Below are 27,580 nucleotides of genomic sequence, written 5' to 3' on the forward strand. Positions count from 1 at the left end.
TATTAATGAAATATGAAATACTGGAGACTGAATGTCACACGGTTTAAGACAGTGCGTTACTACGCATGACTTTGAGTATTTCTTCAAGAAATATGAGCTTATGGTCTTCGTTGGAAGAAGCATATGATAACTTAGATCTTTCAGAAAGTGATGGAGAATGTAACAACTCCACAAAGTTATATATGCAAAAATTTCAAAGCAAAGTCGATTTTTCAATGAAAAATGAAAGGAAGTTAAAAGATAAGAGCGACAAGGCAACGACTGATCATGCTCTAGACAGAAGATCGTGCTCCATACTATTCAAAATGATGAACCAGGAAATATTTAGTGAAGTCAATGGGTGTATTAGTACAGGTAAGTCACTTGTCTAGAGCAGTTAGGATAATAGGTCTATCGACTTATATTAATCCTTACAGTTTGTATCACTTTGGCGCTACGATCTCGTTTTGAATATATCGACAGAATGTGCTTATATTCTGTGTTCTGGTAAATAATTACGGTAACTAGACATCGCGCTCTATTTAAAAAGACAGTGGTATTGTTTCTCGTTGAGTTAATTAACAGTTTTGATCGTAAATTACGCATCGCAACTACTGTTTACACTTTAATTGCAGTTAAAGTGATATTGTATTGAGCGTTTCGATTTCGCTTTTGTGTATTTATTGCATCGAAGCATACTTGGTCGACTCGATTTAGTCTTCAGTAATAAGGATAGTAGGTTGATGAACCTGTATTAATCCTGACACACTGCTTTCCAGTGAAGGTCCAGTTTCTCCTTGAAAGTATTCACTGATGGGTCTGATACCACTTGTTCGGGTAAGGCGTTCCAATGATTGACTACTCGATGAGAAAAACGGGACACCACTTTAAGTTTATTAGATCGTGGTTTATGAACCTTCTTGCTATGACCTCGGAGATTATTAGTGCTGTAGGGAGCAAAAAGACAAGACATATTAACACCCAAATCATAATTGAAGATACGAAATGCCAGTGTAAGGTCACCTCGTGTCCTACGATACGACAAGGGGAAAAGATTTAGGCGTTTTAAACACTCATCGTAAGGGAGTCTAGAAAGACCCTTCACTAATTTCGTTCCTACATGCTGGACACGCTCAAGGGAGTTAGTATCCTTTACCAGACACGGGCTAGCTGCTTGGATACAGTACTCTAAATATGGTCTTACATAGGTGGGATATAAAATTCGGAACGTTTCCTCGTCAAAAGATTTGAACGCTCGGCGAAGTGACCATAACGCACGAAAACCTTTGACAGCGGCTGCTTTGCAATGCGTATTTGTTTTTAAATCATGACTTAATACTACTCCTAAGTCTTTATGCTCTTGAACGCTTTGAAGAGGTTTACCCTCAATAGTGTAACGGTAACTATTACCGTGACCGATGTGCATTAGCACACTCTTCCTAGCATTGATTTCTAAGCCCCACTCTCGAGCCCATCTAACTAAATCGTCTAAGTCAGCTTGAAGATCCAGATGATCAGCCGCACTTTTATTGTTCTCCAGATTTTTACATCATCCGCAAACAATAATGTCGACGACCTAAGTAACAGCGGTAACTCATTAACGTAGAGAAGGAGGAGCAGAGGGCCTAAGATGGTGCCTTGGGGTACACCACTTTTGACCGGCTTCCAATCGGATAGCGTTCCGTTGACCCTCACTCTCTGTCTGCGGTCACATAGGAAATTTCCTATCCACTCATGCACAGTACCTATTATTCCGAAGCTCGTGAGCTTCTGCATAAGACCTACATGTGAAACCTTGTCGAATGCCTTGCTAAAATCTATGAATATCACATCAACAGACAGACCGTTATCTATAGCTGCTGTCCAATCCTCCCTCGCAATAAGCAAGTTAGTCAAGCATGAACGCTTGTTACGAAATCCGTGTTGCTCAGGAGCTAACAGATTGTGTAAATCTATGTGGCTTAGCAACCTAACCCGAATTATCTTTTCAACTTAACGACTATGCTAGTTAGACTAACAGGCCGGTAGTTAGATACTATCTGTCTCTGACCATCCTAAATTTATAGGACTGACTATAGCTTCCTTCCAATCTCTAAGGAGTTGAGCGAGTGGAAAGGACATGTTGAAGAGTGTCGCAAGCGGTTTTGAAATAATGTCCGCAAGAGATGACAGCAACCGTGAATGTAACCCGTCAGGGTCCGGTGTGTTACCAGGTTTGAGGTTAGTTATGAACGGAAGGACAGTTTCCTCAGTCACCTGTACAGATTCCATGGTTGGTATCTCAGTGTGAGTGGGACACGTATTTGTTACAATAAACGTAGAGAAGACTTCGCTAAAATAGTTTGAAAAAGTCTCAGCTTTTGCTCGATCTGATTCAGCTAGTAATTCTGAGTTTTCGTGTAACAGTAACGGGGGAATACCATCACGACGTTTCGTCCGCCGTTTAACATACGAAAACAATCGTTTCGGACAAGTACGGCTATCACATACTAAATGTCGTTCGTAAGTGGTACGGGATTTGGCTATGGTTTTCTTACAGATATTACGGAATTTTTGGTACTCACGCTTAAATGGTGCATGACCTGTCAAAAGAATAAGTCCCAGAAATGTTTCCTACGCTTTAACAGTTTCCGGGTTTCCTTATTAATCCATGGAGGGCAATGTGATAGCTTACGTGCTGACCATGGGATAAATGGCGACGTTACGGACTCGAATGTAGCCTTAAACTTATTCCATTCATCTTCGATCATTCCATCCGCGTCGACCGACCAATCAGTCGAGATAGCACAGTCTCTGATTGCCGGAATATTGGCTCGCCAGATATTGGGACGGGGTGGAGCAGATACGAATTGTATACCATGTGTCCTAAACTTAAGGTGAATTACAACGTGATCACTGTTCACTAGTGGGGGAAGGTGCTGAATATCAAAGACATCCTCACAGTGGTGGGTGCGGGAGAGGTCCAGCAGTGATGGATCATGATTGAAATCAATATGTGTCGGTTTTGTGATACATTGTACAAGTGCACACTGAATAACGGTAGATAAAAGGTCGCTATCGAAACCACTACCTCGAGCTGTAAGCTCTTTCCAGTTGATATGCGGTGCGTTGAAGTCCCCAATGATTTTAATAAAGCTTTTGACAAAGTTAACTCCGCCTGTAGCTCTTATAGGGTTGCTGCCGGTCCCAAGCCCGGGTAAAGGAGGAGGGTTGGGCATGGGGTTAGCGTCCCCATCCCGTAGAAAACTAACTCGCTAAAAAACGCTTACCAGAAAAAATAATCCAAACCATTTTAACTCTGCCCTGGGAGTTAGAAGGTCTTCATTTAGAAGAATTATGACGCTTCATGGTGAAAGCCGAGCTCCTTCGGAAGCCACGAGGCCGATGCCCCTTCTAACAACCAGAGCAAAAATTTTTATAGGTACATGGAACGTTCGAACAATGTGGGAAACCGGGAAGACCAGTCAAATATCAATGGAAATGAGGAGATACAACTTAGCAGTACTGGGAATCAGCGAAACCCACTGGACCCAAGCTGGACAGAAAAGGCTAAATACGGGAGAGATGCTGCTATACTCCGGTCACGAAGAGGACAATGCTCCACACACTCAGGGAGTCGCTCTTATGCTGTCCAAAGTAGCACGAAATGCACTTGTAGGATGGGAATCTCACGGATCCAGAATCATCAAAGCATCATTCAAAACAAAGAAGGAGGGGATCTTAATGAATATTATCCAATGTTATGCACCCACCAATGATAGCAACGACGACATTAAAGATCAATTCTACGAGCGGCTGCAGTCAATCATTGAGAAATGCCCAAGAAAGGACCTAACTATTCTGATGGGAGATCTAAATGCCAAAGTCGGAATAGACAACACTGGATATGAAGATATTATGGGACGACATGGACTAGGAGAAAGAAACGAAAATGGAGAAAGATTTGCAAATTTGTGTGCATTCAACAAATTGGTCATAGGAGGCACAATATTTCCACACAAGCGTATACACAAGGCTACATGGATCTCACCGGACCACACTACAGAGAACCAAATAGATCATATTTGCATCAACAAAAATTCCGAAGGACAATGGAAGATGTGAGAACCAGGAAAGGTGCTGACGTAGCTTCAGATCACCACCTAGTTGTAGCCAATTTGAAACTGAAGCTAAAAAAGAACTGGACAAGTGGACAAACAGCAATACAAAGGTTCAATACAGCCTTCCTTCGAGATACTGTCAAACTCAATGAATTCAAGATAGCTCTCAACAACAGGTTCCAAGCCTTACGAGATCTACTGAAAGAAGAAGAAACTACTATGGAGGACAACTGGAAAGGCATCAAGGAAGCATTAACTTCAACGTGTCAAGAGGTTCTGGGCCTAAAGAAACACCATCATAAGGAATGGATCTCTATAGAAACACTGGACAAGATCAAAGAAAGGAAGAACAAGAAGGCAGCAATTAACAACAGCCGAACACGAGCAGAGAAAGTCCAAGCACAAGCTGAATACATAGAAGCAAACAAACAAGTGAAGAGGAGCATTAGAGCCGACAAGAAGAAATACGTGGAAGAGCTAGCAACGACGGCAGAAAAAGCTGCTAGAGAAGGAAATATGAAACAGCTTTACGATACAACGAAGAAACTATCAGGGAAATACAGTAAACCAGAGAGGCCGGTCAAAGACAAAGAAGGCAAGCCAATCACCGAAATTCAACAACAGCGTAACAGATGGGTAGAATACTTCGAGGAACTCCTGAATAGGCCGGCTCCAATGAATCCGCCGGACATCGAAGCAGCACACATAGATCTTCCTATAGATGTCAATCCACCAACTACGGAAGAAATTAGAATGGCCGTCAGACAAATCAAGAACGGGAAAGCAGCAGGACCCGACAACATACCAGCTGAAGCACTGAAATCAGACATCGAAGCAACCACAAGCATGCTTTATCTTCTATTCCAAAAGATTTGGGAGGAGGAACAAGTGCCGATGGACTGGAAAGAAGGACACCTCGTCAAGATTCCAAAGAAAGGAGATCTGAGCAAATGTGAAAACTACAGAGGCATTACACTACTGTCAATACCAGGGAAAGTCTTCAACAGATTGTTGCTGAACCGGATGAAGGATGCAGTAGACGCCCAACTTCGAGATCAACAAGCTGGATTCCGTAAGGATCGGTCGTGCACAGACCAAATTGCAACACTACGGATCATCGTCGAACAATCAGTTGAGTGGAACTCGTCACTATACATCAACTTCATTGATTATGAAAAGGCATTCGACAGTGTAGATAGGAGGACGTTATGGAAACTTCTTCGACACTACGGAGTTCCTGAGAAGATTGTCAATATTATCCGGAACTCATACGACGGACTACAGTGAAAAGTAGTGCATGGAGGACAGCTGACAGATGCATTCCAAGTAAGGACTGGAGTCAGACAAGGCTGTTTACTCTCTCCCTTCCTCTTTCTTCTGGTGGTCGACTGGATTATGAAGACCTCAACATCTGAAGGAAAACACGGAATACAATGGACAACTCAGAATCAATTAGACGATTTGGACTTCGCAGATGACCTAGCCCTCCTATCACGTACACACGAACAGATGCAGACAAAGACAGCCAGTGTAGCAGCAATCTCTGCATCAGTAGGCCTCAGCATACACAAAGGGAAAACCAAGGTCCTCAAATTCAAAGCGGAGAACAGCAATCCAATCACACTTGATGGCGAAACTCTGGAAGATGTAGAGTCCTTCACATACCTGGGAAGCATCATCGATGAACAAGGAGGATCCGATGCAGACGTAAAGGCGAGGATCGGCAAAGCAAGGGTCGCATTCCTACAATTGAAGAACATATGGAACTCAAAACAACTTTCAACCAATATCAAAGTGAGAATCTTCAATACGAACGTCAAGGCAGTTCTACTGTATGGAGCTGAAACTTGGAGAACTACAACAACCACAATCAAGAAAGTACAAGCATTTATAAATAGCTGTCGACGCAAGATACTCAACATCCATTGGCCGGATACCATCAGCAATAGCCTTCTGTGGGAGAGAACAAACCAACTTCCAACTGAAGAAGAAATTAGGAAAAGACGATGGAAATGGATAGGACATACATTACGCAAATCGTCAAACTGCATCACGAGGCAAGCCCTAACTTGGAATCCTGAAGGGAAGCGAAAAGAGGAAGGCCAAAGAACACATTGCGTCGGATAATAGAAGCAGATATGAAAAGGATGAATTACAACTGGACGGAGCTAGAAAGGATTGCCCAGGACAGGGTTGGATGGAGAATGCTGGTGGGCGGCCTATGCTCCTTCACGAGGAGTAACAGGCGTAAGTAAGTAAGTAAGTAAGTTTGACAAAGTTCCGCACAACCGGCTGTTATATAAGTTAAGAAATGTCGGGATTGGAGGCAATCTATTTATGTGGATAAAAGACTTCCTAGTTGGGCGTCAACAAAGAGTACGAGTGAACTCAAAGTTATCTAGCTGGGAAACTGTGCTTAGTGGAGTGCCCCAGGGTACAGTTTTGGGGCCAGTGCTATTCCTCTTGTATGTAAATGACCTTCTTCGTCTCCTATCATCATCGGTCTTGTTGTATGCTGACGATGTCAAGATATGGAGAACAATACGATGTGAGGGTGATAACATAGAACTCCAAAATGACCTGAAGAAATTATCTGAATGGTCTCGAACCTGGCAGTTGCCGATAAATACTTCCAAGTGTGTTGTGATGCATATCGGTCATCAAGGTACAGATACGTACACGATGAATAACACTGAGCTACCTGTCGTCCAGACATATAATGATTTAGAAGTCATCGTTAGCCAAGACTTAAAGACTACTGCATACTGCCGTGCAATAGCCGCCAAAGGTTTTAGAACCTTATGGTCAATACGTAGGGCTTTTAGTCATGTTGACGCCAAGAAGTTTTTGATTTTGTATACAGTGTTTGTACGTCCTAAACTTGAGTGCTGCATACAAGCGGCCAGCCCATGTTTAGAAAAAGACAGTGAGCTTCTGGAAAGGGTTCAGAGAACGGCGACTAAGCTGATTCCCGGAATAGCGAAGCTTCCGTATGAAGCTCGACTGGCCAAGCTGAACCTTTTCCCGTTGTCATATCGCAGAACTAGAGGCGACTTGATTACAGTTTTCAAATTGCTTAGTGCCAAATTTGCACCTGATATGCCCTCATTTTTCTTGTCTTTCAAAACAGGGAATTTATGAAGACACTCCAACAAAGTTCACAAGCCCAGAACAAATTACTTGTCAGCTGACTATCGACTTTCCCACCGAATCATCAACGAGTGGAATTCCTTACCTCAGCACGTGGTTGAGGCTCCGTCCGTCGATTCCTTCAAAAGAAAGTTGAATGAACTGAGATATCACCATTGCCAGGACTAACACAGGCCATCAGGCCTCCTGTCCTTCCCAAACTGAAACTGAAGCTAAACCAGTGTGGAGAGTTAAGAATAATATTGACAGTTGATAGTAAGGGTTAGGAACTGGATATAGGGTTTTCATGACGAACTGACATCAACTATAATGCCGAAACTCTAAGTAGACAAATGAACGGATCAATTTTGCTCCAAAATTGAAGACCTGTTTTCGTAAATTTTATTGGCTCGTCCATAAATTATAGTCTCGCCCATTAATTCTTCCGATTTCTGAAAAAACTTACCAATAGCCCATAATACCATAAAGCCCTCGACGGCAGCAGCAGCCTTACAGTTACTCGTAGTTTTGAGGCCTCTGCTTAAAATGACTTCTAGGTCTTTGTAGTCCATTACTTTGGGTAATACAACTCCACGTATTGTGTAGTGATACGAATCGTCATAGTTATTTAATTGCATCACCACACCCTTGTTAGGATTTACCAGGAATCATTTTTATTTCGGCTGGATATGTAGCGGTAAATTATTTTACCCAAAGCTCTTTGTGGACACGTCAGAACACAAACTGCTTGCTTATTTTATTCCTGGCAATTCCTAGTTTCCACACTTTCGATTTTACTGATAAATCGTTTTGTAACATGTAAGTATAGAGTTTGAAACACTATTTAGAAAAGTAAGCCATTTTTTGTCAGACTCAAATTATGAAATTTGTTTCTATATGTGTTGTGTGATATCTACTGCCTCCAAACGCCCTGGTATAGCCGAGAGTGAGGTGGGCCCGTCCTCTCTCTCGGAATGCTCTCACACGGCCACGCGTATACAGCCTCTGCTAGGGAAGTTCTACTCACTGCCTTCTCGTGGCAGGCGTGTTGTTTGCGAAAGTGAGGACGAAAGGCGAATGTCCGGCGCTATAACCGGATTCCAAACCAATGGTGCACATGGGCTCCAGTATCCTGTAGGAACAAATGGCGTATGAACCAATCGTTGGTCACCGACTTCCATGGGAATGCATCTCCTTACGATGCTCCACTGCCTTGTGGATCAGACCTTTAGGTCAAAGGCTCCGGGTGTGGCCCCCTACGAAAACCACCTGCTTCGGTCTGGGCGCCCGGGCAGTATCACAGCCCACACACACAAATATGGTGTGGCGCATATATATTTGGTGCCCTCTTGTACCAATATTTGTGTTGAAACAAATAAATAAAATAAATATCTACTGGTTATTCACTGATACTTATTCAGGTAGATTATTTGTTCGTCGCATCTGTGGTGTGCAAATAGTCGAGATAAATAGTGTTCCGTTGAGGTGAGGTTTTACTACAGTATAGTGATATTTCATATGTTGCGTAGGAAAATATCATATTAGTTCGTCAAAGTTTTTTCAGTTACCAATTAGTATTAAGCGAATGTTGAATAAGTTACTTGGGGGTGTATGGTTATGAAAGTTGGTAATTTGTGTTGCCTTGTTGCATTGATACTATTTGCTTCACCCACAATTGTGTTATTAAAATCCAATAACAGTGGTGTTTTAAACAAAGTAGTTCGAATGAAAATAGCATATTCGCGATACACAATGAAATAGCTTCCTGGATATTATACTGAGCATATTTACTACCCGAGAACTTTTCGGCAACCTAAATGCGGAATAAGACAAAGACATCAGAAGAGAATATTTATATTAGGCGTCTTAGAGATATGGTCTCATTCCTTCTGTGTTGTGACCCATGGTTTGTCACACCTTCAATCAAGCTCACATATAAGGTCCCAGCCTGTTTGATTACACAACTGACAATTGTTACCCTAATTGTTAGTTCAGATTTGTGAAACCCTTTGGTTTTGATGGGCGTTCAGTTTATGAACTGCCACTGCTTTCGTCGATACCTATGATTTGACCTAATTTTTTTTATTAGCGTGCAACTCAGAAGACTGCACTGTTTTATCATATAGCTGATATAGATAGCGTCTTGATAGACAAAAGGACAAAGGCTACATATATTTTTCCACATTTTCTCAAACTTTCTAGTGAGGCATTCTTAGTTTATATATAGCTCTAAGCTGGGTACATAAATCGGCCGGTGAATTAATAATATCGTTAATCCTTTCCCGTCCTTTCCACTGTTATCTCACCAAGTGTTTAGTTATTATTTCTTATTTTTTTTATATTTTCAGGAAAAGAAGCAAACATATATCATGTAAAAAATAAGGAGAATGTGGATTTAGCTATCAAAGTTTATATGACATCAATAATGCCATTTAAATCTCGCGATAAATACGTAAAGGGTGATTTTAGAATGCGTCATGGTTACTCAAAGTCAACATCTTGGAAGCTTGTATGTAAATGGAGTGAAAAAGAATATCGTAATTTACTCCGAATAAATCAATCGGGTTTAATAAGTGCCCCCAAACCTCTACGTTTGAAAGGTGTTGTTCTATTGATGACGTTTGTTGGGAAGGATGGTATTCCCGCTCCAAAGTTAAAGGATGTTTGTTTTCACGAAAGCGATTGCAAAGATTCCCCCGATTGGGCTGCCTTGTACTTTCAAGTTATTCATGATATACGAACTTTGTTTCAAAAGTGCCGCTTAGTCCACGCCGACCTGAGCGAATACAACTTACTATATCTTGATGGAAGAGTTTGGATGATTGATGTTTCCCAGGTAGGTATTCACTACTAAACTAACTAGTGAGATTTTGTATTACATTGTTCGTAGGTTTTAAATTCTATTACTTTTGAAACTATTTAGTATTCTAGAGGTTATTCGAAAGCGATATTGCCAAACACTAAACAAATCTTTCATTTCTACAGACTACCTGGTTGTGGTCCGTGATTACTGTGACCAGTGATAAGAGACTAAGGGTGACATGTAGGTATCATTACCAAGGTTTGATTTGGTAATTTCGGATAAATTGAGCATTGGGTAGATTGTTATAAATAAATACTATATTTGGAATATCCCAATGGGTAAAAAAAGTAGATTTTCTGAATTTGGTTATTTATTTTCTGAAGAAGTGACTTGCACTAAGTCACGAAACGTCAGAAAATCTAGTTTTTCTACTCACTGGGATATTACAAATATATTATTTATTTATAAGGGTGACATGGTTCAGAATACTTTTTAGTAGAGAAGGTGCACTCCTTGTCTTCACTTAAGTTTATGAATTTATCTCTAATTTAACCCCACTAATCTATATTTTCTCGAATTGTATCTCTGATACCCAATCTTTTCTATTACCACTAGTATTGTTACTATTTCTACTACTATGGGATTTGCCCTAACAATTTCATCTCGTTGTGCTAATGAGGTTTGTCGAATTGAACCTATGTAACACATATGCCAGGTTTTGCGTTCCATTTCACTGACTGATTGTTGATGGCCTTCGCCATGTAGTCATCAGTATTATTAAAAATAGTAATTTCAAAGCAAGTAAACTGACCAATCTGTCCATCTTTTGAGTTATGTACTAGTAAACAAAACATGGGCACAAATTATTTTGGAAGCAACACTTAAGAAGTTACTAACCCATCAAATCAATTTCTAAAGACTTCACTCTGTGATTTCGCCAGAGTAGTGTTGTGTATTTGTAGCCTCAACAACTAAGCTTTTTAACTGTATGGGGAAATGAAGCAGACTACAAATGTCTTCCCTAATTTAGTATTTTAGCAATCTCGTCATAGCTCTATGACCCGATTTCGTCACTTTCTAATCTACCAAGACCGGTGTCTTGAGTTAAGTAAGCACTTTATTCTCAGCATTAAGTAAAAAACTTGCCGATACAAATATGTCCGAATATCAAAGAATGAAAAAAAATGTCTAAATATCTTCACATAATCATATGGTGATTTTGCTATTTCATACCACAGATGCCTTAGAAATATTGCTGGCATCTGCTGGGATCACCGGGTAAGTAATAGTGAGGTTAGACGCAGGGTATTAGGAAACGATGGTAAATCAGTTGATGAGGTTGTTAATCTTCATCGACTGAGATGGTTGGGCCGCGTGTTACTTATGCCTGAACACCGATTACCACGTCGTGCAATGCTAATGGGTGTTAGAGATAGTTGGAAGAGAATTAGGGGCGGCCAAACCAAAACGTGGCATCAGTGCTTGAAGACACTAACCTCTAGTCTGAGCCATGTTGGTAGATGCAGACTACTTGGTTGGGGTTCGCGTGACTTTCGTAACCGAGGGTTGGAGACTTGGTGACATGGCTCAGAATCGATCACAATGGCGTCCGTGTATACACTCTCTGTCTTCCCTTAAACTAAGAGATTAAAATCGCTTCATATCTTTCTTTCTACGAACTAATTCTTTCTTCCTGTACTTTATCTCTATATGCAATCTTTCTCTTATATATTACCACCTTTGACCCAACCACTGCTATGAATCCGGTGTTCATCTTGTTGTGCTGATGCGGTATGGCAACCTGGACCGATGCACATATGTGCCTGGTCCTACGTTGTAGCTGACTGACTTTGCTATTTCATTACACCAATGAGCAATGACGTTAAATTGCTTCAATTAGCTACAGATTAAAACTAAAATACTCCATGAAGAAGCTAGAAAACTAATTACTCCTATCCACATTCTTGCAGTGTCAGTTTCGTTTTGGTATATTAACTAGCAGCTTAAGAATCTCAGTCAATCATATGCGACTTAGAACCTGAAATGTACATACGGTCAATTTGCAATACCACACTGCCTCAAGGACGAATTATTCCAGGACAAATCCCAGAGTAACAGGAGAAGTAACAGTAGCAATAGTAGTAAAGATTAAGTATAGAAAAACGAGATAAAGGTACAGGCAGGTTTCAGGACTCAGATTCTAAAAGAAGAAAAATAGTCCCAGCGTCGGCAAATAATGCACGACGTGGAATTCTCTGGGACGGCATTCGTAGAACATGTTCAAGCCACCGAAGTCGGTGTTTCAAGATGGTGATACCAATTGCATTATCGTCTCTGTGCCCGAACACACGATGCCGAACCTCTGCATTACTAACATGGTGTTGCCACTGGATGTCAGCAATCCTTCGGAGACAGCGATGATCGAACACAGAGAGTCTTCTAACATCCTCAACTCGGAGAGGCCAGGTTTCACAAGGATAGAGCAGAACTGCTCTCACCGACGCGTTGTAGATCCGAACTTTTACAGCCAGACTGGTGCATGTGGTTTTAGAAAAACTGCTTCAGTATTCGTGTTTAGAGGTAGCATACAACTTTCAACCAGGCAGTGACTCGAGAGCGTGTAGACAGAACCGAATGTCCACCATAGGCGATCTGCTGTATAAGTCGAAAAATAAGGATACACAGAGTGGGAATAAATGACGTAAAAATATAATAATGGTAATAATAATAATGATGTGAATCGTTTGATTGTTGATCGAAGCAAGACAAGTATTTTCCATAAATCTCGACATTTCTTCATATTTGTGTGTGGGCTGTGATAGTGCCGGGGTGCCCAGACCGGAGCAGGTGGTTTTCGTAGGGGCCACACTTCGAGCCTTTGACCTGGAGGTCTGACCCACAAGGCAGTGGAGCGTCGTGAAGAGGTGCATTTTCATGGAAGCCGGTGACCAACGATTGGTTCACATGCCATTTGTTCCTGCGGGATACTGGAGCTCATATGCACCATTGATTTGGAATCCGGTTATAGCGCCGGACATTCGCTTTTCGTCCTCTCACTTTCGCAAACACGCCTGCCACGAGAAGGCAGTGATGAGGATTTCCCTAGCAGAGGCTGTATACGCGTGGCCGTGTGAGAGCATTCCGAGAGAGAGGACGGGCCCACCCCACTCTCGACCATACCTGGGCCTAAATACTTGGTGTCTGACCAGGTTTCTGCACGGATTCATACAGCTCGGTTGACTTTTCCAACTTACGTCACTTATCGGGTTGGCGATTGCCTGTCTACCAACTGGAGGACAAGTATACTGCTCAGCGATTCACTATGGTTTGCTCTGTGGGTGCGAAAGTCCGTCTTTAAAAATAGCAGATACTTGCAAGTCATTAGTATTTGGTCATAGATGCCTTTAAAACATGGTTCGTGTATGTTGGGATCACCAAGTAAGGAATGCTGTAGCTAAGCTCAAGGTACCAATCAAAGGTGGTCAGCCAATTAGTGAGGCAACAAACCTTCATCTACTGAGGTGGTTAGGATATGTATTATATATGCTCGACCACCACATACCTCAATGCTAAAGTAGGAGTGGGTTGGAAGAGTTAGCAGTAATTAAACCACGATTATACCAGTCCATGAAGTTAGTGTCTGTTAATCTAAGGCGATTTTAGTAAATACACATTACTTGGTTTAGTTCCGAACGACAACCGTGATCAGTGACATGGGCCAAAATTGTTTGCGTATTCATTCTTTCTTCCTTTAGGACCTAATTTTCTTAATCTTTTTAGATTTTGTTTAATTACACAAATTAATTATCCCTTCTCCAGCCACTTCTGTCTAGTCATTTCTACTACCGCTAATAATGTTACTTGTACTGCTCCAACATACTGCTGTGCTAATTTGTTGTAGCACCTTTAACCGATCCATATATGTGCCGAATTCTACACTAAGTATGAGTGACTGAGTTGTTTAAGTATCTTACCAAATCAGTTGGATTGTCATAATCTTCATGAAAAAATCTAGACAGAGACAACGAACGAATATATATATTCCCCAGTACAACTAAGTTCATCTTATGCTACTTGAAGCCCACTGATGTACAGTTTTTCACCTTTCAAGGCAAATAGCATCCGTTTTCAGTAGGAATATGCAAACATCTTTAGAGTAAAAGTTGTTTATATCTTTCACTAGTAAACTTCATTTACTTTTTATAGGCTGTGGAACATGAATCGCCTCAAGCTCTTGAATATTTAAGAACTGATTGTCACAATATAAATATATTTTTTCGCAAACAAGGTGTCTCAACTTTAACATTACGAGAACTTTTCGAATGGGTAGTGAATCCCTCATTGCCTGCACCCGATGATGCATCATCTAAAGAGTGTTTAATGTCTTTACTTCGAGAAGCTTCAATTCGTGGATTAAATGAAACAATTGAAAAAGAGGATGAAGCTTTTCGATATGTACATATCCCTCGAAATTTATCAGTATCTTATCCATTTGTGAGAGATTTTCTTAAAATACAACGTGGACAATTGTCACATTCTGATATTTACTACGCAGCTATAACTGGACTAAAACCAGATTTAACAGGCATTTTAACACAACCTCAAGTGACCAAAGAAAACAATGAATGTGAATCGGACAATGAATCAATTACAGACAAAGCTTCAATCACTTCAGAAATTTCTTCTGAATCTATTAGCGAAGATGTAATTAAAGCAAAGAATAATGCACGACCTCGAAATGAATCTCCAGAAAGTCGTAGGAATAGAAAAAAAGCAATCAAACAAGAACAAGCTGAAAAGCGAAAACATAAAATTCCTAAGTATGTTAAAAGACGTAAAATAAAAAAGTGAAAACTTTGAAATTGATCAGTGTTTTGCTGACGGATAGTTGTTAGATTATAAATGTTAATATCAAAATAACTGCATTGCACCGTAGCGAAAACGTTTTGTTTAAACTAACAACACAACTTAAATAACGACACGTTTGATAATTAGTAATTAGCCCCTTTTATAAATTTCGATAGAACAATGAGAAGAGGGAGTTTATCTGAAATGTGCTGTATTTGCGCTATACATTTCGAACAATCTGGTCACACATATACTTGTCAAGGCATTTTTATATGAAAATTAATAAATTGGGTTTAACAATTTTACTAACCATTTAGCTAACTCATGTGTGGGGGAACCGCGCATAGACAAAATTGGTCGTAATGGAATATTAAGTTTATGAATTCTAGGTAATCCATATAAATTTGGGAGAACTGAACCCGAAGGTTTTAGTATATTAAACTCATTGTTTATGGCGTTCATTCCGTTACCATTTTTGAAAGAATTACTGCTAATGTTCAATTCACGTTTGATGGTGAATATTTTCAACAACTTGATGGTGTAGCTATGGGTAGTCCTTTGGAGCCTCTCTTAGCTGATGTTTTCATGTCGTATGTGGAAAATATGACGAGCGAGCTTATTAGTGAGGCAACTCTATATAAATGATACATGGACGATATTCTAATTATGCGTGATAAGGATTTTGATGTTTACCGATTATTGGATAAACTCAATGGTGTTCAAGATGATATTGTGATGACATATGAATCAGAAAGTAATGGCCAATTGGCCTTTTTAGACATACTTTTAAGTCGAAGGGATGATGACAATATTAGACGGTCAGTGTATAGGAAACCAACCTGGACGGGACAATGCTTACATTTCCATAGTTTTTGTCCATTGCAATACAAGCGAGGTCTGGTTAAGTGTCTCTTTAAGAGGACTCAGATAATTTGTACTTTTGACACGTTGGAAAAAGATGAAAAGATACTGACTGACACATTAATAGCAAATGGTTATCCAATAAAGTCTATTAATAGATGCAAAAGTCAGTTAATGCCAAGACCTCTTGTTTATTTAGTTCCGAAGAAAAGTTTATATCAATTTACCATATGGAAGCGAATCCAACAGCATAGTTTTCAGACAGAGATTGAAAGCAGCCATCGAGAATACCTATTATGCTGCTCAGTTGGTTGTGATTGAAAAGTCTAAGCCCATGGTTTCTAATAGACCCAAACAATGCACTAATGATTACGTCACATCCCATTGTATTTACCAATTTACATGTTTGTGTGAACACACATACATAGGGAGGAGTAATCGAACAGTGCAATCAAGGGTCAATGAACATGTGCCTAGATGGCTTCAAAATCAATGTGGGAGGTAGAAAACCAGGTTCATCGATGGCGAAACATAATTGAGACGGGGCACGAAATTAACATTAATACAGCTTTTAGAACGTTGTATAGAAATTGTCAGGGACGAATTCTTAAGTTTATTGAAACCTTGGCTATTCGTAAATTTAAAGCCCCTTTATGTGTACAAAGACAATTTGTCGTAACCTTGAATTAACCTTGGTAATCCTTAAGTCATTTTATGGCCTAGGATAACGCGACAATTTCTTATTCTTTCTCTCCCCTTTGTTATTTTACTTGAACTTTCATTTAATTGACCTTTATTAATTTTTATATAAAAATGCCTTGACAAGTATATGTGTGACCCGATTGTTCGAAATGTATAGCGCAAATACATCACATTTTTCAGATAAACTCCGTCTTCTCATTGTTCTATCGTAAAAATTCGTATTATTAAGATTGGAACGCTTACTGTATAATTTCACTAACAGTTCAGACAGTACTTAATATAAAGCAAACTAAAGTAACTTTAAATGTTTCAGGGAATATGGTGAAGGAATGACTTACTTTAAACAGTGGAAATCTCTAAATGTAGGGGGTAATAGCTGGTAAGGTCTGGTATATGTAAGCCCGTATCACAGCAATATTCGCATTGTTGGAGCGTCTTTATTGACATAATAAGCTTACAACTACATTTTAATTAGGAATTATCTACACGAACATCATAAGAGCATTAGTTCTTCAACATAAACTGACATTAGTTGAAGGACCTTTAGAAGTTCAGGGGGCATTTTCTTTCCGAAATCCAAAAAATCCTTAGGAATAAGCACACAGAAAGTATTGATGGTGTAAGAAAACTAGAAATTGAATCTCGCCTCAGTAACAAAGATTTATGCAGTAGGCATATTTATTTCCAAAAATATGAACTACGAGGACGAATTTACCTTTGGTTTCCAAGTTGTATACTTTTATTTAAATAATTATCATAGGTTTTAGAACACGAAATTAAAGCTTTGCAAGTTAACAATTTATAGTCGCCAAATTCGTATGACACTTAGTAAATGTAGCGTCAAGTTTGTGAAATCAGGAAGTTACAGTTTTTAGAATTTACATAGTCATAGAAGTCTATTTCCAATTTTGCATATCTTTGTCTTTACATACCGGAAGAGAACTGTTAAAATAAAAGCAATGATACTTTTGGAGTGAATTAATTTGTACAAAGTATATAATATGTTCAGGCTGTTCCCGTCACAACTACTTGGTTATTATCGTCATCATTATCATCATCCAGGTCTATATCGCCAATGTCAACAAATAAATGTTCATCAATCTCTACAACTTCGCCACCATTAGTTTCCAAGAAGGTCAAATCGGAATCGTCATAATGATTATCTTTCAAAAATAGCTCACGTCCAGTTAGTCGTTTAACAGCACTTTGATCTTCAGATATTGACTTCTCTTTTAATGATTCCATTTCTGCAAGGAATTTTGTATTCCATTCTAGAAACGACTCCACTGTAACTCTATCACCACGGAATTTCGCTTCTTCTTCTAGTTGTATAGCTTTTCGTTTTTCTTTAGCTTCATTACGCTGACGAATTAAGATTTTTGAACAGATACTATCTAATTTTTCTTGAACTTCTGTTAATATATCAAATAACATTACAAATCCTAGGGATCGTTCAATTACTTCATTGATTATAATATTTATATCGGAAATATCTTCGTCTGAAAGATTTTCAGGTTTAAGTATTTGATATTTAGGTGGTTTATTTGGATAGTTGCTTGTAAGTTCAAAAAGAAGCTGACATCGAACTTTAGTTGACAGTGAATCATCCGACTGACCATTTAGGTTTACTTTTATTTTTCGTCTAGGTGTAGTTTGTACAAGTTGATACTTATCTTCATAAATGGATTCCAGTGCAAGTAATTCATTTTCACAATCTTCTACTGACATCTTTGAAAATAAACAAAAATTCATTAAATTGAGAAATAATCCTAGTGAAATGCCTCTTTGTACCAATGTTTTTGTTCAAGTAAAATAAATAATAATAAAGTATCACACTAAAGATGCAGGTTTACTACAAAGGATATAAAAAATCCCCTTCATCCTGTATGTTTCTATCACTGACAATAATGGCTGAAAATGTGAAGCCATATCAACAGCTTTTGGACCATTTTTATTGTTGATGGACGATCTACCAAGTAAGCCGGTAATATGAGGATGATTTCAATATGATTTGAATAGGATCAACTATTGGACCATTAGAAAATTACTCTCTTTTAACTCCAACAAGTTCCACCGCTGAGTAGTAGCGACACATAAAACTTGTACTGTTTGATGTGATTTCAGCATTAGATGGTAGAAACGGACCAAGCCATTAGTATGTTTTTTTAAGTAAATGTTCCGCAGTTAGTAAAGCGTCTTTTCTCGGAGTTTCCTTTTGAAAAACGGTAGTCTGGAATTAGTCAAAACCATCTTAAGTGTTTCTTTAGACCTGGTCTCGAAATAAACTGCCATATCATGTTATCTTATCTTGAAACATGCTCAAAAAGAAGCAACCCGAAAGGTGCTCACACAGAGGAATTCATAAGTAGGAGCTACTTCCGAAGACAACTGAGAGAAACAGCGAGTCAAGTAAATGGCATAAAGTTTCCAGTTGGAAAACTACTATGAAAGTAGATTTATCAGGAATAACTGCAGCTCAACTTTAAGAATCAACGAGTGCAACAATTTAGTCACGTCCTACTGCACCAGACCTCGGGAAAGACAGAATGTTTTCAACAAATCGGGAGAGTCAACTAGAAAGAATAAGATGACGCGAACCCCCCTACGGTTTAATCTGTCGGTCTTACATAATAAGGAACCAAACGACTGAATTTTAATGTCACACACTACTGATGCTAGCCATTTTTCAGACATAGCAATGAAATCATAAGATCAACGCCGATATAGATTCCGGATCCAATCAGTCTTTGTGACTTTTCCAATAGTAGATTTTTGCTCCTCAGTGGAAGCATAGTTTGCTTATTAGTGAATCAATATGGTTTACATTGTTTTTCAAACTAGCCTTTTAGTCCTTTTCAGGAGATTTTTCTAGTTTTTCAAGGATGACTGAGGCTGCATTTCTTGAACTTAAACTCTTCCCCGCAGACCGGTTCAGCAAAGGATGTAAGGGCCTCCGCTTTTCTAGTTGCCAAAGCTAATCATTGACTTTATTTTGATTTTCAAACAAATCTACATTGTGCAGATCAGGCTGTGGCAAAACCATGGCGTTGATGTAGCATTCTAAGGCTGTATCTGGCGACAAAATTTTTGGAGCTCCTTGTACTTTGTCCCTTCTGCACACCCTATTCCTTTTCTGCATCAGTGTGCTTATAATCTACTGCATTTTGAGGATGTCATGGTAGTCTTATTCAGATCTGAAGCAGGGTTAACTATGGCATATGACTTCTTTGGAATTTTTCAGGTGCTCCACGTTCCTTACAACTTATCATTGGTCTGCTGAAGCTTCCTAGCTGTGTTCAATAGCTCAATTCCCTGAGTATTACCAGAGATCTCGTGAAAAACATGCTCTACAAAGCCATTGGTTTGCAACACCTTATATGCAGCAGAAGTGAGCCAGTGAACACATTGTGAGACCGTTTGCTCTGTGGCGGACTAAAAGTATTAATATGAAAATAGTGAAAAATTTAATGAACGGAATGTAAAGACAGTTAATAACCCACAAAATATATAAATCTAAAAAGTCTTGACGTTACCTTTATTTTCAGGTCTAGCGTGTTCGGGTCTTGATCATGTGACGCACAATTGAAACAAGTAATTAATACCAAACACGGTATATATAGTCCAAATCGATGTATATCAGAAAAAATCCTATACTAACCACAGGAATGTGACCTGTAAAAGTAAAAAGCAATCATATTACTGATTTGTCAATGTAGCAGCTGATGAGATGATGAAGACGAGGAATGTATGGGGAGCAGTGTATTTGTGAGTTAATCAATGTGTCCTAGGAGTTGATACAGATCGGTAACGGAAAAACCAAAGTCAGATTTAAAAATAATGTGCACATTAAGTGGCGTTACGAAAAATATGAGATTGTACTACTGCTTTACGAGAAATAGTATTCGAACACAAAAATATGTCAAGAAATATAACATGTTAATTGCATGTTGATGTACAGAGTTATACTGTGTATTTAGTTGAGTATTACTAAGAGGAAAAAACGCTAATGATGGCATATAATGGTAATAATTGTGAGATAATCAGCTCCGTCTATCAATTAAGGGACGAGTATACTGTGCAGCATACCGTTGTTTTACTTTACGGCTCCCAAACGTGGCCATTAAGAGTTGAAGATATTCATAAGCTATTAGTATTTGACCACAGATGTCTTAGAAATATTGCTGGCATCTACTGGGACCACCAGTTAAGTAACAGTGAGGTTAGACCCAGGGTATTAGGGAGTGGTGCTAAATCAGTTGACGAAGTTGTGAATTTTCAACGACTAAAATGGTTGGGCCACGGTGTTACGTATGCTTGGACACCGATTGCCACGACGCGCGATGCTGGTTGGGAGGAAGTTACAGACGATCAAACCAAAACGTGAAATCAGAGCTCGGAGCCACTAAGTTCTAGTCTCAGCCATGATGGTAGATGCAGGCTATTTAGTTGGGGTCCTCGTGACTATCGTAATCAATGGTTGGAGACTGAATGTCATGGGTCATAATTATTCACAATGGCGTACGTGTATACACTCTTTGTCATGCCTTACAGCGTGAAATTAAAACCGCTTCACAACTTTGTGCTAACTACATCATCCTTCCTGTTCCATATCCTTATAAGAAATATTACCACCAAACAACTAACTACTATGGCTTCGATATTCATCTTGTGCTAATGTGGTATGGACCAATGCATATACGTGCCTGGTCCTAAGTCATAGCTGACTGACCGTAAGTATATTCATATGCAAAGACGTTCTAACAGTGATTGATGAGTAACAATCAAAAATATTCACATCTGTAATAGCGAAAATATACGTGTTTAGGTGTGGTGGGATGATCAAGCAACTAGATGTAAATAATTGTATGATCAATGTGTGCGATCTATTTCATTTATTTAAGCACATGGACATTGGTACAAGGAGGCATCAAATATATATGCGCCATATTTCGTCATTCGATTTGTATGAGGGTTGGGATACTGATCGGGTGCTCAAACCGAAGCAGGTGGTTTTCTTCGATGGCCACCCCCGAGCCTTTGACCTAAAGGTTTAACCTGGAAGGTAGTGGAGCAACGTTAGGCGATGCAGTCTGATGGTATCTGGTGACCAACAATAGGTTCATACACCATTTGTTTTCTCATTATCCTGTAGTCTATGTGCACTACTGGTTTGGAGTCAGGGTTTCCCTACGTGTGACCATGTGAGAGCTGGCTCTCCCCACTCTTGGCCGTACCAGGACACTTGGGCTCATTGTGTGTGAACAAGAAATAAGCTGTCAGTGTTAGCGCACTGAATTGACTGACCGACTTTCCACTTATCACTTTGTCGTACTTTTTTCTTATTAAATCGCGAAGTGAACGTAGCGAATCATAAACGGATGAGTTTACTTGCTAGAGGTTCACTAAGAGCATGGATTGAGTGGTAGTTGTTAGTGAACTTCTCTAGCAGATCTTCACTCCCTGTAGAGATTGACAAGTTGTCCTGCGCACGAAGAACCAAGTCCATTATGTATTTCCTTGTCCACCGGCTGATATGTCGAAATAAGTCTACAATGCGTATAGAGACAAAGAAACACCTCCACGAATTAGATCTTTAGAATGTGCATACAAAATATGACTATAGTGCGGCATGTAGTCATTGAAATGCTCACGAGCACATTATGCATGTGAAGTATCAACAAAATACATCATACCCTTGTCGTAGCAGTGGATGTATTCTCCTGCTATAAGTTCGTGTCTCATTTTCCTAACACGTTTATAATTTACAGCTACAATTTTAGCTGCAAAAGCTGTGAACTCATTTAAAATAGTTCGGAATGACATTGGAACCTGAAATTAATGATACATTTAACCATATTTCTTACCTAAAGAATCGGAAAACGTTGAAGATCCTTTACAGCCTCATATGGACGCAAACGTAGGTCAGTGTCTGTTTTACTCCAAATTTTCCAGAACGTCAATAGCAGAGAATCACCTCTTCTGTGACATTCTTTTAGGTGTTTATGAGCACTTTCGACACGGTTGTTTTGTCGTTGCCCAGGCTTAATACATGTTGCCAGTAACAGCGAGCCCACATTGACTTCCGGGCAATCGAGTAGTCTTTTATATAATCATACGCCCGTGAGAAATGGGTCCTTAGACGTTCGTACTTCTGAATATAGTGCGTTATGAAGAGCAAAGCTCACATGTCAGACCGTCTAGTCTTCACAAGGTGTTCCAAGCATTTGTGCACATCAGGAATTCGGAACTACAGAAAATAATTTGTACAGCTAACACATACCTTCCTGAAAAATGCTCTTAGGACATGGAATGAACAAAGTATTATGTTAGAATGACTGTGCGTAGACTGCACAGTTGAAATTTCGGTCGCTGCCGAATCCATAATGAGAGTGCGTGTATCATAAGTACCGCACATTATCTCTTTAAAGCATTCCAATAGTTTTTCGACATCTTCGCGTCGTTCTTGACTGCAGAGAGCATACATAATAGTGTGCCCTTGCCCAAGACTATCAGTCACCACTAGCTGGAACAGTGGAAAACTTTCAGATAAATTTATTACTAGTCGTTACTTACCCAACTTTGTTGGTCTGATAAGTCGAATCAATGCATATTACCTCCGGGAACGCGTGGTAAACAGCTATTTGCTCTCTGTGGCTGAAGCAAATCATAGACATGTTCCCATTTTCATTGAATACTTTAACTTCAGTATTTACTTGAACGCGCTGTAAAATGTCATTGATATTTTTAGTGTCTAAACTCAACTAATTACTATGTGAGTTCAACAACCTGGGTATAACTGTGAACACATTTTAACGATATCGTCCTTGGTAAGCTGTTTATGGAACTTCCAAAAACCATATGCCGTAAGCTACAAGTTGGTGTATTACTCAGTAGAAACGTTCTTAAATACAAGCGTTCATTTGACGTTAACTGTCGTCTCGATGGATCGACAGAAATATATCCTTCTGTGCAAGGATGGTTGTGCACGGTTTTAATAGAGGTGACTTTCAGCTCACCATTTACTGCCCAGACCCGAAACCAAGATTGACAATGGCAATATTTCGACCTGAAGAATAAATTCATTTGAAGTAAGGCATACGTAGATGACTGATGTCGTCTCCTTTGTCTAGGTTGTGGTGGTGAGTTCGAAACCGTATGTCATCACCATTCTTCCGAAGAGCATACAACTTCTAACTCGGCAACACAACCTAGACAAAGGAGACGACATCGGTCATCTACGTATGCCTTACTTCAAATGAATTTATTCTTCAGGTCGAAATATTGCCATTGTCAATCTTGGTTTCGGGTCTGGGCAGTAAATGGTGAGCTGAAAGTCACCTCTATTAAAACCGTGCACAACCATCCTTGCACAGAAGGATATATTTCTGTCGATCCATCGAGACGACAGTTAACGTCAAATGAACGCTTGTATTTAAGAACGTTTCTACTGAGTAATACACCAACTTGTAGCTTACGGCATATGGTTTTTGAAGTTCCATAAACAGCTTACCAAGGACGATATCGTTAAAATGTGTTCACAGTTATACCCAGGTTGTTGAACTCACATAGTAATTAGTTGAGTTTAGACACTAAAAATATCAATGACATTTTACAGCGCGTTCAAGTAAATACTGAAGTTAAAGTATTCAATGAAAATGGGAACATGTCTATGATTTGCTTCAGCCACAGAGAGCAAATAGCTGTTTACCACGCGTTCCCGGAGGTAATATGCATTGATTCGACTTATCAGACCAACAAAGTTGGGTAAGTAACGACTAGTAATAAATTTATCTGAAAGTTTTCCACTGTTCCAGCTAGTGGTGACTGATAGTCTTGGGCAAGGGCACACTATTATGTATGCTCTCTGCAGTCAAGAACGACGCGAAGATGTCGAAAACTATTGGAATGCTTTAAAGAGATAATGTGCGGTACTTATGATACACGCACTCTCATTATGGATTCGGCAGCGACCGAAATTTCAACTGTGCAGTCTACGCACAGTCATTCTAACATAATACTTTGTTCATTCCATGTCCTAAGAGCATTTTTCAGGAAGGTATGTGTTAGCTGTACAAATTATTTTCTGTAGTTCCGAATTCCTGATGTGCACAAATGCTTGGAACACCTTGTGAAGACTAGACGGTCTGACATGTGAGCTTTGCTCTTCATAACGCACTATATTCAGAAGTACGAACGTCTAAGGACCCATTTCTCACGGGCGTATGATTATATAAAAGACTACTCGATTGCCCGGAAGTCAATGTGGGCTCGCTGTTACTGGCAACATGTATTAAGCCTGGGCAACGACAAAAACAACCGTGTCGAAAGTGCTCATAAACACCTAAAAGAATGTCACAGAAGAGGTGATTCTCTGCTATTGACGTTCTGGAAAATTTGGAGTAAAACAGACACTGACCTACGTTTGCGTCCATATGAGGCTGTAAAGGATCTTCAACGTTTTCCGATTCTTTAGGTAAGAAATATGGTTAAATGTATCATTAATTTCAGGTTCCAATGTCATTCCGAACTATTTTAAATGAGTTCACAGCTTTTGCAGCTAAAATTGTAGCTGTAAATTATAAACGTGTTAGGAAAATGAGACACGAACTTATAGCAGGAGAATACATCCACTGCTACGACAAGGGTATGATGTATTTTGTTGATACTTCACATGCATAATGTGCTCGTGAGCATTTCAATGACTACATGCCGCACTATAGTCATATTTTGTATGCACATTCTAAAGATCTAATTCGTGGAGGTGTTTCTTTGTCTCTATACGCATTGTAGACTTATTTCGACATATCAGCCGGTGGACAAGGAAATACATAATGGACTTGGTTCTTCGTGCGCAGGACAACTTGTCAATCTCTACAGGGAGTGAAGATCTGCTAGAGAAGTTCACTAACAACTACCACTCAATCCATGCTCTTAGTGAACCTCTAGCAAGTAAACTCATCCGTTTATGATTCGCTACGTTCACTTCGCGATTTAATAAGAAAAAAGTACGACAAAGTGATAAGTGGAAAGTCGGTCAGTCAATTCAGTGCGCTAACACTGACAGCTTATTTCTTGTTCACACACAATGAGCCCAAGTGTCCTGGTACGGCCAAGAGTGGGGAGAGCCAGCTCTCACATGGTCACACGTAGGGAAACCCTGACTCCAAACCAGTAGTGCACATAGACTACAGGATAATGAGAAAACAAATGGTGTATGAACCTATTGTTGGTCACCAGATACCATCAGACTGCATCGCCTAACGTTGCTCCACTACCTTCCAGGTTAAACCTTTAGGTCAAAGGCTCGGGGGTGGCCATCGAAGAAAACCACCTGCTTCGGTTTGAGCACCCGATCAGTATCCCAACCCTCATACAAATCGAATGACGAAATATGGCGCATATATATTTGATGCCTCCTTGTACCAATGTCCATGTGCTTAAATAAATGAAATAGATCGCACACATTGATCATACAATTATTTACATCTAGTTGCTTGATCATCCCACCACACCTAAACACGTATATTTTCGCTATTACAGATGTGAATATTTTTGATTGTTACTCATCAATCACTGTTAGAACGTCTTTACATATGAGTATATATATATATGAATATACGGAGGTGAGAATGTGATATTTATGACTATTATGAGGCATCATTATCATCTGCGTTATAGCAATACTTATTTGAATAGACATGATAACTCTCTACTTAGTTATTTATTTGAACACATAATGATTGGTGCAAGTGGACATCAAATAAAAATGCGCCACACATAATTATATCCACATACAATCATCATATCATATTTTTGGACATATTCATATGGTTGAACAATATTTTACAAAAAGCAGCACTACGTCTCTTTCAGTTAATAGTTTGGTGCATGTTACAATCATTACGTTGTATTTCATCATTGATCATGATGAAACGTTTGGGTTTCTCACAATTGCTTATTCAACCCAATTAACTAAACACGTAGACAAAGACACGAAAAGGTAGTGCGAAAACCGAAGGCCTATAAACTAGACACCGGAATGGTGTTTTTTGAACTATTATTATGACAAATGCTGAACAACGAATTTTTTTCGTAATTCAGTACGTAAAAACTGCTTCACAGGTGAACCGTTTAACTCACGAGCTACAAAACCACAAGGGGGATTATTAATATATTCGTGAAGGATGTATGATTAGGAGCTGATACCAACAAGTACTAACATTAGGCTATTAGTTTTCAGGAATGTCCAGAAACTAACAGTTTATAATACTCTTACCGAAAATACAGTTGATATATGTAAAGACATTTTTGCATACGCATTGTTCTTTTTATAGCGGTTTTCTTTACGAGAAACACGGACAGGTAAGAGAAAGAGACCTCGATTCGAGAATCCTTTGAGGACAATTTTAAGAGATGAAATCAAGACGAGTAATCTCACGAATTCGACCGTTCAATCGGTCCAGGATGAGTTTCGATCAACAACTAACTACTACCCGACAGGACACTTAGTCGCTACACTGAGCCCGAATGTTCGTGCCGAAATCTACCTCTATAAACCAACACACGTGCAATGGTTGTGACGCCTTCAACCACATTGATGTCGCGCAATTTCAAACTAGGCGGCTTTATTTCAACAATTACAGATTCAGATTCAGATCAGATTTGTGTAGTAAGGACAGAAGGCCTACGGCCTGTGTTATTCCTTTTCTAGTATGCTTCTGTGAGTGTCCAGTCTTCTCTTGAAAGAGTCAATTGAAGGTGCGGATACCACTGCTTCAGGCAGCAGGTTCCAAGTATTGATGACTCAGTGTGAAAACGTGTATGCCACGGGTATTTTGTTCGTTCTTGGCTTTTCTACTCGCCTGCTATGTCCTCTGAGGTGTCCCGATCTAGTGGGAAGGAAGAGAGAGAATAAGTTAGGTCCGAAATCATTTCTCAGTATTCTGTACATCAATATTAGATCTCCCCTTAGTCTGCGATAGGACAGAGTAAAGAGGTTCAGTTTTTCAAGCCGCTCTTTATATGATAAACCCCGGAGTTCCGGAATCGCACGCGTAGCTGCCCTCTGTACCTTTTCTAGTATGTCTGAGTCACCTTTTAAACAGGGGCTTGCAGCCTGAACACAGTTCTCTAACTTAGTTCTCACTAAGGATGTGTA

The 27,580-nt window shown here is 39.5% G+C and overlaps 2 protein-coding genes across 3 annotated transcripts; one reads left to right on the forward strand and one right to left on the reverse strand.

Moving 5' to 3' along the window:
• RIOK1_1 (Serine/threonine-protein kinase RIO1) lies at positions 1-15,224 on the forward strand. 2 transcript variants are annotated; one of them, XM_051213964.1, is made up of 3 exons: positions 1-354; positions 7,210-10,044; positions 14,218-15,224. In XM_051213964.1, the coding sequence occupies exons 2-3, from the start codon at positions 9,622-9,624 to the stop codon at positions 14,860-14,862; spliced, it is 1,068 nt and encodes a 355-aa protein (XP_051069986.1). In that variant the 5' UTR covers positions 1-354; positions 7,210-9,621; the 3' UTR covers positions 14,863-15,224. The 2 variants fall into 2 exon arrangements, with proteins under 2 accessions (XP_051069986.1, XP_051069987.1); XM_051213965.1 differs by having other exon boundaries at positions 9,557-10,044.
• RWDD1_1 (RWD domain-containing protein 1) lies at positions 12,461-27,049 on the reverse strand. Its single transcript, XM_051213966.1, has 4 exons — positions 26,970-27,049; positions 19,956-20,094; positions 16,761-18,150; positions 12,461-12,666 (listed from the first exon to the last, which is right to left on the reverse strand). Exon 3 carries the CDS (start codon positions 18,148-18,150, stop codon positions 17,428-17,430), a length of 723 nt encoding a protein of 240 aa, XP_051069988.1. The 5' UTR covers positions 19,956-20,094; positions 26,970-27,049; the 3' UTR covers positions 12,461-12,666; positions 16,761-17,427.
• Positions 27,050-27,580: the final 531 nt, after the last annotated feature.

Source organism: Schistosoma haematobium, chromosome 3 (genome assembly GCF_000699445.3).
Source record: "Schistosoma haematobium chromosome 3, whole genome shotgun sequence".
Taxonomy (NCBI): Eukaryota; Metazoa; Platyhelminthes; class Trematoda; order Strigeidida; family Schistosomatidae; genus Schistosoma; species Schistosoma haematobium.

Bases quoted from the DNA above. Each gene is read 5' to 3' on its own strand.
- RWDD1_1 (XM_051213966.1), bottom strand. From the start codon at position 18,150: ATGTCAGTAGAAGATTGTGAAAATGAATTACTTGCACTGGAATCCATT.
- RIOK1_1 (XM_051213965.1), top strand. From the start codon at position 66: ATGACTTTGAGTATTTCTTCAAGAAATATGAGCTTATGGTCTTCGTTG. The intron at 355-9,556 runs GTAAGTCACTTG...TTATATTTTCAG, and splicing joins CAATGGGTGTATTAGTACAG to GAAAAGAAGCAAACATATAT. The intron at 10,045-14,217 runs GTAGGTATTCAC...TACTTTTTATAG, and splicing joins GGATGATTGATGTTTCCCAG to GCTGTGGAACATGAATCGCC.